The following is an 11,592-nucleotide window of genomic DNA, read 5'->3' as shown; positions in this document are numbered from 1 at the left end:
GAAGGAAGCAAGTTTTCTTCCAGGATAACCTTTTATGTGGTTTGATTCATGCGACCTTCACAAAGATGAATCTACCCGATTCCAGTCTTGCTGAAGGACCCCCAGATCATCACCGATCTTCCACCTGGTTATCTAATGGTTAGATGGAGACCTAGAGTGACCTTTAAGCCACAGTGTCTCACACTCACTGTGAAATTTGGTTGAGGAACTGTGATGGTCTGTGGGTGCATCAGCAAGGCTGGAATCGGGCAGATTTGTCTTTGTGAATATCTGGGGGTGCTTCAACAAGGAATGAACTTATTTTCTTTGCAGTATTTGTGGTCTGAAAACACTGCATCTTTTTTGTTATTTTGACCAGTTGTCATTTTCTGCAAATAAATGCTCTAAATGGCAATATGTTTATTTGGAATTTGGGAGAAATGTTGTCAGTACTTTATAGAATAAAACAAAAATGTTCATTTTACTCAAACACATACCTATACATAGTAAATCAAGAGAAACTGATAATTTTGCAGTGGTCTCTTAATTTTTTTTATTGAGCTCTCTCTCTCTCTCTCTCTCTCTCTCTCTCTCTCTCTCTATATATATATATACAGTATGTATACACACACACACACACTGGGCCTATTGTTAACAACTATTGCAGATATATAATTATACAAAAGACACAGGCCTATGTGAAAAGGCACACACGTCTTCTTAAATCAAGATCTAATTATGTCATATTCTGTAGATGTGGTGTGAACGGATCGTATTGTGCCTGTGTGTGTGTGTGTGTGTGTGTGTGTGTGTGTGTGTGTGAGAGAGAGAGAGAGAGAGAGAGAGAGAGAGAGAGAGAGAGAGAGAGAGAGAGAGAGAGAACACGCGGCTGAGGGGGGTTTATGGATTTGTTTTGCTGTATAATTCTGGATGGTGGAGCAAATCACACAGTGAACTCTCCATCTGTTTTGTCCTATGCTTTAAAAGTCCTCAAGATATATGCAGCACCATCGTCTATCCTGCTCGGGTGACACCAGCAGGATCTGAGATCCACTCAGTGCGTGAATGTAAAAAGAGAAAGTCAAAGCCCGGAAATAAGAAAGGAAAGGACTGGTAAATGGCATATGGGAATTGCAATTGAAGACAATGCATCCAGACCAGCTTTAATTGATCAGATCGCATTGATCGCTTCTTTTGGAGGATGCTGAATGAAAAGCTTTCATGCTGACAGTATTCTTTAGGACTAAAATCATCCTGCTTCAGTTCAAGCTCTGCGTCCCTCGATGATGCTGCACTGAACGAGAAATGTAAAAATGTAAGTGCTCGTTTGCTTTTAAACGCGTTCACTTCTTATGAATGGAATGCTCTATAATGAATATAAACTCTTGTATTCAAAACTGTGATGTGCATGGACATGTACTGCTTTGCTAGAAATAGTCTTACGACGACGAATTGTGCTCATGTTTTGGACGTGCACTTTCAATGAACAGCAGACTTGATTTAACTGAATTTAGTGTTCATGGATCATTGACATGGATCTTTTAAAAATCTAGTTTTAAACACACGTCTAGTTCGTTGAAATGTAATATTCGTGTCCATGTTGGTCATATATTTGTAAGTATATAAATATGTTTTAATATGTATTTATATTTTTTATATTCATAATAAAAATATTTCTAGAATTAAAAATAATACTTAAAAGGTATTAAAATACCTATATATTATTAAAAATGTATGCCTACGTTCCTTTAAAAAAAAAAACATTTGGGTGTAAAAATTTTACGTTTTTTTATTTTATTGTATTTATTTTTTGTCACATGACAACAGAACGGCGTTGGTGTAACCAATATTCAGGTAATGTTGGTTACACAACCTGACTTTGATTTGATGATTTTTGTTTTGTTTTGTTTTTTTACAAATTGTTTCACTGTTTATTTAAAATAATAATAATAATAATAATAATATTAAACAAATATTTCAAACTGCTTTTATACCACCATTTATTTTTTCAAGACTTTCAGCTTTTAATAAGACTTTTATTTGTTTATTTATTTATTTATTTTTTTACTGTCTCTGGATAGTTACACCACTTAGACAATTTTTTTTTTTACATTTATGTTTTTACTTTAAGCCCCAGAAAAAAAAAGAAAAACAATTAAGATTATATTGAACTACGAAAAGGAAAAATGTTAATAATTGTAAAGGTTTATTTAAAGAACTGTTTTGTGTGAATTGCATTTGTTTATGTATTTTTGAATAACTTGGATCCAGACAAAAAATGGGCGTCATTTCATCGACCCATATAATAGTAAATTTATTTTATTTTTTTTCAAAAGGGACATAGCCCTGAATACTTTGGGAGAGATTTCTAAACTTTAACAGTGGGATCACGCAACCAAACAGCATCAGGACCAGACACGAAAAAACAAAACGAAAACGCGTTTTCGCCACACGCCAGCCGTAGTAAGTTTGTCCCTGGCGGGCCGCCGTTGACATGGGAGAAAATATGTCGAAGAGACTGAAGTTGGCCACAGGCGGAGAGTCAGAGATGGAGGAGCGCAGTTTCATAAACCCTTTCCCGGACTGGGACCAGGGAGTCCTTGTGTCAAATTCAGGAGCTGACAGTAACAGCAACGACCCCTTTGATGCGAATGGAAAGGTCTGTGATCGATTTATTTGCATGTTTGCTGCAGAAGTGGCCTGTGTTTACATACATTGTGCTATAGATTTTGACACACAGCATTTGTCACAAATAGAGAGTCAAAAAGTTGATCATTTATGTGATATTTAACGTTCTTATATTTATGATGTTTATTTACATGTGCAAAAATAATGTGTTATTCTTAAGTTTATAGTAAGTCCAAATATAGTAGGCTAAGTCAGCATGACCCAAATTGCACACAGCAGATTTCCTGCATTTCTAAGGCAGTTTAAAGCTGAGATTTTCCTTTAGATTGTTTTTAGGGTGCTCTATGAGTACGTATTGGCGGGATTGTTGCAGTGGTGTAGTAATGTCTGAAGAGGTGGGCATACTGTGAATTTATGAAGGACCCGCCCCTTACTGAAAAGGAAAATATGATTGGTTTAGCAAATATCCAATCGCGTCTGAAATGAACGCTCTGATTGGTGGATCAGCTTAGTCGGGTGTCTGTCTACACCAAACACGTCTACTTACGCAAACTTTGATTATAGTCCCAATAAGGAAAAATTGATAATGCAGCCAAGAACAAATGATGAGAAACAGAAATGATTAGTTCACCTCCTGAGTCATCTGGTCCAAGTCGTACGTTCTTTTGTCATGTGACAGCCGTATACATATAGCGTATACGGCTGTCACGTGACAAAATAACGAAGACAAGAAGACTCAGAGGTGAACTAATAATTTATGTTTCCTGTGTGAGCAATGCATAGTATATACGGCTGTCACGTGACAAAATAACAAACGACTCGGCCAAAAGAGCTGAAAGGTGCGGTTTTCACATAACAAACGGAGGTTGCGCAGTGCGCATGCGCATCCAACACAAAATGAACAAATCACTCTCTGAGACTACTCGTTCTTCTGAGTCACATAAAAGATTCATTCAAAATGAACAAATCGTTCATGAACGACCCATCACTACCATCAGTTGCTCTCCTGCTTCCCGCAGCTCTGCGCATGTTTAGAGAGAATCTCTGTACACTTAAAAAAATAAATACATAAAAACATTCCATCAACAGTGCTTGCGGCATCCTGTTAGTAGATTGAAAAAGTTCCTGGTCAAAAGCCTACTTGTTCTGGCGGCCATACGTAATGGGTATCATCACTTATTTTAGGTGGGCATACGCAAAATCCTAAGAGAGATAGGTTGGCATACGCCGTATGCCAGCGTATTCCCTAGACTACACTACTGGACTTTTGGATATCTGGTAGACTTCTGCAGTCTGCTATGTAGATGAACCGCAGCGTATGCACCTGCCAAAGCTGTGGCCTACATGCACTTTATGAGTGTGTGTCAGTGGCGACCCGTGCATTTTAAGTCTAGACCTTCAGTGTGATTCATGCCATTAAGAAAACACAGTTTCACAATTAACAAGACACCCTATGGACATCATACATTACGTCGCAGCCACCTAATATCACTAATTTACATTTTAACAACACGTCCATGCACGAAAGCCAAAGTTGAAAAGATGCTGAATGCTCAAGCCAACCTAATTTTAACTGCAGCATGATTGTTTTGAGAAATACATTAATAAAATATAGCTGCAAGCAGCAATAATGGGGCCACGCCCCTAAATGGCCTATATGGCCTACAGGACCTATAGGACCCTCAGAGTGGCTATGAAATATTTTGCAAATGCACACATGTTTAAGAGTCATCCCAAGCAGGGTTCGTACCTGTATCTTTTTTGTATTACAGCTCTGTGCACAATCCACTTAACAATGCTGCCTCTTGATTGACAGCCACCGGAAGGTCATATACTCCCATTGGGAGGAATAATAATAAGTCGCACCAAGCTGGATTCAAACCAGTACCCTCTGTACACAGCAACACTACATGGCCACAAACTGAACAGGTGGTAAAGAGACATACCAAGCTGAGAGTCAGCAGGTTTTAAATGAAAAAATAAATAAATACATTTCAAATCAAATCACATTTATCGTCACACAGCCATATACACAAGTGCAATGGTGTGTGAAATTCTTGGGTGCAGTTACGATCAATATAGCAGTCGTGACAGTGATGAGACATATACCAGTTTACAATAACATCAAATTAACACAACACAATTTAAAGTCTAATATACACTATAATTACAACAATATCCAAATAATAACATACACTGTACAGTATACAGTATGCACAATATAGATACACATTATTCAATAAAAATAAAAAAGTATATATAGTAGTATATATAGAATGTACAGTAGGCTGTATTGTACTGTATTGACATTCAGGCTGTCGGTTGATAGTCAGTTGCCAGTGTGTTGTTAAGAGAATATAATTTATGACAGTCCAGTGTGAGATAATAAGATTAATAAAGTGCAGTGCTGATGTATATTGATCGTGAGAGATCAAGAGTTCAAAAGTCTGATTGCTTGGGGGAAGAAGCTATCATGGAGTCGGCTGGTGCGGGTCCTGATGCTGCGATACTGCCTGCCTGATGGTAGCAGTGAGAACAGCCCATGGCTCGGGTGGCTGGAGTCTCTGATGATCCTCCGAGCTTTTTTCACACACCGCCTTGTATATATTTCCTGGAGGGAGGGAAGCTCACCTCTGATGATGTGTCTGGCAGTTCGCACCACCCTTTGCTGTGCTTTGCGGTTGTGGGCGGTGCTATTGCCGTACCAGGCGGAGATGCAGTTAGTCAGGATGCTCTCTACAGTGCTGGTGTAGAACCGTGTGAGGATGTGGCAGTTCATTCCAAACTTCCTCAGCCGTCTCAGGAAGAAGAGGCGCTGATGAGCCTTCTTCACAACGACTTCAGTGTGCGACTTCATTTAGAAAGTTCTCTCTGCATTTTCTAAAACCTTAAAATAATGAAGCAATGATACGTACATCAAATGTTATGTTTACATTGACTAAGAATTTTGACCACAATATGGCGCTGTCTCCAAACTGCTTAGGTATCCTCAGGACATGATGTTGGTGATGCATACCAATTTTCATTCAAATCCGACAAAGCCTTTCAAAAGATACAACATTTTATTATATAATTAAAAGTGGCAGAGAGCCGATATGGCTGATATCAAATACAACTTAAGGAAAGAACAGTCCAGAAACAATGTTCATTGCACCTTCTAAACAGTTGACAACTCGTCCGGACCAAGGTTATAATAGCTTAACATTTTTAATTTAGTTTTTATTTCTATTTGGTTTTAAATTGTTCGCTCCAATTTAGTTTAGTTTTCGTTTTGTTTGTTAGTTCCTTGTTAGTTTTAGTTTAGTTTCAGTTTTTAAATATTTTATAGTTTAGTTTTAGATGTTCATTACATTTAGTTTTTATTTTAGTTTTAGTTTTTAAATCAAGTGATACATGTAGAATGGGAAAAACAGGCATTTGTGCAATGTGGGTCGTATAGCTGGACACCCAAATGTACAGTTTGTAAATAATACTTACAATAATAAAAATCTTCATTTTAATAAGACCAGCTGAATTTCATTACTGATATTACATTAGAAGAAAACACAAAGTCCTCTTTAGTGCATTTGACATGAGAAAGTAAGTCTTGTCGCAACTTTGAAAACTGAATCTCAAACAAAACTCTATTCCCATTCCAAATGAAATGTAAAACAAATCACTGATTGACAAGAGTAAGACAGAATGAGTGAAAAGAGTGTGCGTGTATGTGTGTGTGTTAGGGCTGTCAATTGGACAGAGAAACTAAATTAGAATTTTTACCTTAAATATTTTCAAAATTCAAATAATATTAGAATTTTAAGGTCAGCTGATTTTTAAATTGACGTTGTTTCCTTAGTCCACAAGAGGGCGCATTAAATACATAAACCATACAGCACCGTTATATTATTGCAAAGAACATTCCTGGCTGTTAAAAAAAGAGCATTCCATTTTCAACTAATGTGCATAAAATTAATAAAAAGTTTTTGGTCCATATTTTCAAATGCTAATTAAAAATTAAAATGAGGGGGGTAGACATTTCAATAGACAGTACACATGGCATTACATTGCACTGTTGCCACAGTATACTACCCCAGACTCAAGCTTCATAATAACAGCAAAATACCACATTGTTTTTTATTCAGTACAGTTGTATATAGAGTAGTAATATTCACAGATAGCAGTGGTATTCGACTGAACTCAGTGGTGAAGCGGCTCAGACTATGAGTCCAGGCCAGATGGAACTGAACAGACTGGAACTGAATGCGAGGATCTCGAGACACACATTTCCAAGTTAATCATCCTTCCTGACAGAGCGTTTAAAAAAACTAATTGTTTAATCTGAGAAACGCTTATAAGAGAGCAAGACGGAATAGCCAAGTACCTCTACGAACTGTAAGGGGCTGTTCACACCGAACGCTTTTGCAACCATCCATTTGTTTTTCCATGTAAAAATGTGCTAGACGAACATCTTTGTTTCGCTTTGTTTTTGATTATTCAACATCTCGTGCAGGAGCGCTGATTTTTAGATGCTGTGTCTAATTAAAAAGAACTTTATATTGGGACACCTGCTTTCTGTTAAACTGTATTTGTTGCACTCTGTCTAGCCTTTTTTAGTGATCGATCTGAAGTCATCGTCATTGCTTGGCACACATCCAGAATTCGAATGCACAGTTTTAGCATTCGAATGTGCATTTTGTTCTTAAATTCGAAGAATATTCAAATTTTTTTTTTTTTTTTTTTTTTTTAAATACCTTTTTTTTTAATCCCCTTTTCTCCCTATTTGGAATGCAAAATTCCCACTACTTAGTAGGTCCTCGTGGTGGCGTGGTTAAACACCTCAATTCGGGTGGCGGAGGACAAGACTCAGTTGCCTCCGCTTCTGAGACCGTCAATCCATGCATCTTATCACGTGGCTCGCTGTGCATGACACCGCGGAGACTCACAGCATGTGGAGGCTCATTCTACTCTCCACGATCCACTTACCACGCGCCCCATTGAGAGCGAGAACCACTAATCGCGACCACGAGGAGGTTACCCCGCGTGACTCTACCCTCCCTAGCAACTGGGCCAATTTGGTTGCTTAGGAGTACTGGCTGGAGTCACTCAGCAAACCCTGGATTCGAACACACGACTCCAAGTGTGGTAGTGAGCGTCAGTACTCACTGAGCTACCCAGGACCCTAAATTTCAAATTTTAATTTGACAGCCCTAGTGTGTGTGTGTGTGGGTGGGAGAGAGATAGAGAGAGAGAAAGAAAGTGAAAGTCAGAATAAATTCCTGGATATTATATTGTTTCTGTTCTTTTTGTTTTAACATCACGCATTGGCAACACAACAAACAGTCATTCTAATAAAGGTTCAAATGTGTCATTGAAGTCCCAGACATGGCTAGTGCGTTTACCGTGTGTGTGTGTGTGTGTGTGTATATATATATACATTGTATTAAAATTCAATATAACATCTTTTATTATGTGAAATGTTATTTTATTTTATTATATATTGTTTTATATGATTTTAACCAAATTATTTTATATATTTGTAAAATGTACAAATTCCATATAGCCTATTCTATTCATATGATGTCATATTGCATGTGTAATAATGATATGACTTGTCAGTGCTTTAAATTTCTTGTCAGCTACACAATTTTACACAAAATTTGCAACACTGGAACTTCAATTCCACATTACCACATTTAAGTGCTTGTACTATTTAAACAAAAATACAGCTGTATGAATATGACCTGCAGTCTCTTATTTAACACTGTGGCCATGGGAAAGTGAACATTAACTGTGACAGCAAAACATTTCAATTCCATTTTCACGTGTTGTGCAAAGAAATAGATTGGCTTATTTCAGCTTGTTGAACATTCATTTTTGTTTAGACATTTCTAATTTGCATTGGATGATGACAAATAGCAGCAAAGTGTGCCAAGCGTGTGAGTCGTTGTCATGGTAACCAGATAGCTTCTGAGTGGATTGCTGCAAAACTAGAATGAAAGTATCATTAAATCATCGTGTAAGGCAATAAAATATCTACTCTTCCCTGTAACCGATACCAGACACGATACCAATAAGGACATTGAGGATATTTAATTTCAAAGAAAAAAAATCAGTGAGCCTAACAACTGAATCCGGGACATTATTATATTTTTTTAGAGAAATGACAGGACACCGGGACACGCCTCGTAAAACCAGGACCAACTTCTGGTCACCCTAGTTTTCTACCTGCTTTGCTTCTCTCCATGATGTACTGTAGTAATTTCCTCTGATTTTGCTCTGTCTTTGCTAATGTAATGAGGGTAATAGGCCATCTGCTCATGCTATCGCCGCCTAGTAGCAATTTAATGTTAGTGATAGCGGGTTTAAAAACCTGTCGCAACAAAAACGAAAAAATAAATATTTATAGTTTAGTTTTTTCAGAGCCATGAAAATGTATTTTAGTTTAGTTTCAGTTTTTCCAATTATGTTGATAATTGATAATAGTACAGATTCCATCTGGACATGCATGTAACATTTTTATGCAATGTTGTGGATGGTGCAATCCATGTTTATCCTTGCAGGTGAACCAATTTTTTATGTAGTCTGTATCATATTGTCTTCTGTCTTGGGGCATGTCACGCAGTATATCTATATTGGTTGAATACTAAGTGACAGATGAAAGTACCATAGAGTTTGATTGGACACACTCAGCCTTTGATATCAACAACAAAATACATGGAAAGCATTTTCTAATGTATTTTGCTATCCTAACTGCAGAGCTCAACGGTTAAGATTTTAATTGGGATTTTTGCTACATTTTAACTGGCCCCACCACACACAAAAATAAAAAAATTAATGATATATATACTGTGTGTGTGTATGTGTGTGTGTGTGTGTGTGTGTGTGTGTGTGTGTGTGTGTGTGTATCTATATATATATATATATATATATATATATATATATATATATATATATATACATACATACAGTATAATATGTATATATACTGTATGTATACATAGTATATTTATAAAAATAAATAGTTTTCTATTTTAGTCCTAGTTATACATATTATCACATTAAATATTGATGTTGATTTCATTTTAGGTTAAGAGGTAATAAATCTGAATTAATAAATTGATTAAATATTAGTATTTGACACAAACGGATGGGAGATGGTTTGTTTTATATGGTTAGAAAAAAAAACTGCCCTCAAACAGGTAAAAAACGGCCTTAAAAATAAAATGCAGGGGGGAAAATTTGTCCCCTAATATAAAAGTTAATTTCTGACACTGATTGATATATACAGTGTATACTGTATACTGTATGTCCCTGGAATAATATTGATATTTTTAATGAAATATCAATTTAAAAAAAAAAAAAATTTTTTACAAAAAAAAAACTACCTTAGCTGGGAAATGGTGGCATACAGTGTAAGACACTAGGACAGATACATAACAAAATTCCAAATGTTTAATTGTGCATGCTCTGTCTAAACCTTTATACAGAGAATTTATTTTGCTTTCAAAAGCACAGATGCCATTAGCACCTTTTTTCCAGAAAGGTTTCCAAAATAATTAATCTGTCTTCCATTGTTTGTCTTCATCAAACAGGTAGTCCTTCCCCAAACTCAAAAAAGGCACATCTCAGGTTTTTGATAATACATGCTGAGATGATGCTGAGATGGTATTAATGTAATGCACACAACACATAGGACTTTAAAGACCTGCCCTCAGTTTGCCACACAGGTCAGAGAGATCTAGTCAGTTCAAATGTTCTATAGCTTAAGTAATAGTCAGGCTATATAGAGTACTGGCAGTGATTCAACTAAAAGATTTCTGTATGGTCATAGAGAGAAATTCTCTCATGGATGGAGAAGATCTGTACAGAATCATTTCTTTATTTGATACTTGCCTCAGAATCCTCTCCAGTTCAAATTCAGCATGCCAGATTCACACTGCGGCATGTCATGGTTCATCAAACAATCGCAATCTCCACTCATGCTTGTTTCTTCTCTGCAAATGCAGTAGGGCTTTATCTGCCAATGCACTCATTGCTGGAGCAGGCAGCTGGCTGTTGTTTCAGGCTAATGAGCAAACAGGAAGGAGGTTGTTTCACTCGTTTTAGAGCACAACAGGGGGCTGACTTGATCTTGTTTATCGGCATTGTTTTAGTCCAAAGGTGCCTTGCTGAGTTTAGCACAAGAGATTAGATACAATATTTATTTGTAACAATATTCTTTAAAAGTACCCTGGTGCCATGATTACCATGTACTGTACTTACAATGGAGCATGAATATGGCAACCAGTACTATGGTATATCAAATTACCATAGTATTACTGTCTTAGACCATCACTTCATTGTAGTACCCATATTATTTGGAATATTTTACTCACAATTTCTAGGTTCTGCCATTTTTACATTGGCCTATATTTGGACTTGGTATGTCAGTGTCTATCAGAAATGCTGGTTATAGGTGAGTGTCCTGCATTTGAGGTGAGGTTTGGTCTCCATTAGGATTCGTCTCACAGACATGTTGCTGCAGCTGAAAGTAAGACTTTGGATTCTGTCCACGCTCCCACTTTTTTGCACAAAGTTCCTAAACTATTGAACCCAGACCTTCAGAGGTAACATCAGCTGTATGGGGAAAAAGAAATGGCAGTATGCATTACGAATTTCCCATTATTACAATAAACAAAACACAAAAGACTCTTGCTTTAGGATTTGAGTGACCACCAAGATCCCGAAGCTGCCAAATATCCCTTTGTACCATTGTCAATAAATCACAGATGACTGTTGGTGCAGGGTACAGTTAGCTATTTTATTTTAGTCTCTTTTTTTGGTGTTGTTCGTGACTTTATTGTGAACCGTTTGCATGCATTTGTGAAATGACTTTGTGTCCTCTCAATTTTTACTCTTTATGTGCACTTGGGTCAAGAGGCATCTGATGTACAGTTTAATATTTAAGAGTTAAAAGTGTGTCTTTGACGTATGGATTACACTATATGAAGTCTCTGATCAGTGAAT

General features: G+C 36.8%; 1 protein-coding gene across 2 annotated transcripts in view; it reads left to right on the top strand.

Annotated features, from left to right (window-relative positions):
* Positions 1-899: 899 nt before the first annotated feature.
* Positions 900-11,592, top strand: part of LOC127434736 (lanC-like protein 2) — a 46,738-nt gene continuing 36,045 nt past the window's right edge. Inside the window, exons 1-2 of one of the 2 annotated variants that reach the window (XM_051687681.1) lie at positions 900-1,294; positions 2,316-2,638. In XM_051687681.1, the coding sequence (XP_051543641.1) occupies positions 2,474-2,638 (165 nt within the window). In that variant the 5' untranslated portion in view covers positions 900-1,294; positions 2,316-2,473. The remainder of the gene's footprint in view (positions 1,295-2,315; positions 2,639-11,592) is intronic. The other variant, XM_051687682.1, reaches the window with a different exon arrangement.

This window comes from Myxocyprinus asiaticus, chromosome 44, assembly GCF_019703515.2.
Source record: "Myxocyprinus asiaticus isolate MX2 ecotype Aquarium Trade chromosome 44, UBuf_Myxa_2, whole genome shotgun sequence".
Lineage (NCBI taxonomy): Eukaryota > Metazoa > Chordata > Actinopteri > Cypriniformes > Catostomidae > Myxocyprinus > Myxocyprinus asiaticus.
The sequence above is the reverse complement of the archived record's forward strand: the minus strand, read 5'-3'. Positions and strand labels throughout refer to the sequence as shown.